Raw genomic sequence first — 490 nt, forward strand, 5'->3', positions numbered from 1 at the left:
TTGATCCATCATCCTCTCTCAATCCTACAGCTGCTATTTTTAATAAGCTCTAGAGAAAGATACAGCAGCACCAACACCCGGGGAAGAAGCAAAGACCCTGGTTCCAACAAGTGAAGGATGACAGATTCCGTGTGCGGCTGGGGAAGGGAGGGTGGGTTGGATTGTTTTCCTGCATCCTGTATTTCTGGCTGTGCCTCAGCAGCGAAACAATGGTATTGAACGAAATCATAAAGTGATGCTCAGCAATAAAATTCCTACCCCCTGCTTTTGCCCCTGGTTTGCAGAGTTATACATCAACGTTACTAGAGAGTTTTTGTGCATCTCCCCTTGGCAAAAACCTTTATTCAGCCCTGACCTAGCCCCACGCTGCGCTGGTCCCTGTTGAGCCCTGTGGGCTGAACCGGTACCTGCCCGATGGTCACCACGGGTCGGGTCGTGTCGCGCGCGTTGTCGCGGGTGCGTCGCAACGCTGCGATAAAGGTGAACTGCT

General features: G+C 51.8%; 1 protein-coding gene across 1 annotated transcript in view; it reads right to left on the reverse strand.

Moving 5' to 3' along the window:
* Positions 1 to 485, reverse strand: part of LOC104466326 (chromosome unknown open reading frame, human C9orf9) — a gene marked incomplete at its 5' end in the record, with an annotated part of 4,824 nt that extends 4,339 nt beyond the window's left edge. Inside the window, one exon of the mRNA XM_010079709.1 lies at positions 408 to 485. Coding sequence (XP_010078011.1) covers positions 408 to 485 — 78 coding nt within the window. The remainder of the gene's footprint in view (positions 1 to 407) is intronic.
* Between the last annotated feature and the right edge of the window lie 5 nt (positions 486 to 490).

Source organism: Pterocles gutturalis, unplaced genomic scaffold (genome assembly GCF_000699245.1).
Source record: "Pterocles gutturalis isolate BGI_N339 unplaced genomic scaffold, ASM69924v1 scaffold19439, whole genome shotgun sequence".
NCBI lineage: Eukaryota > Metazoa > Chordata > Aves > Pterocliformes > Pteroclidae > Pterocles > Pterocles gutturalis.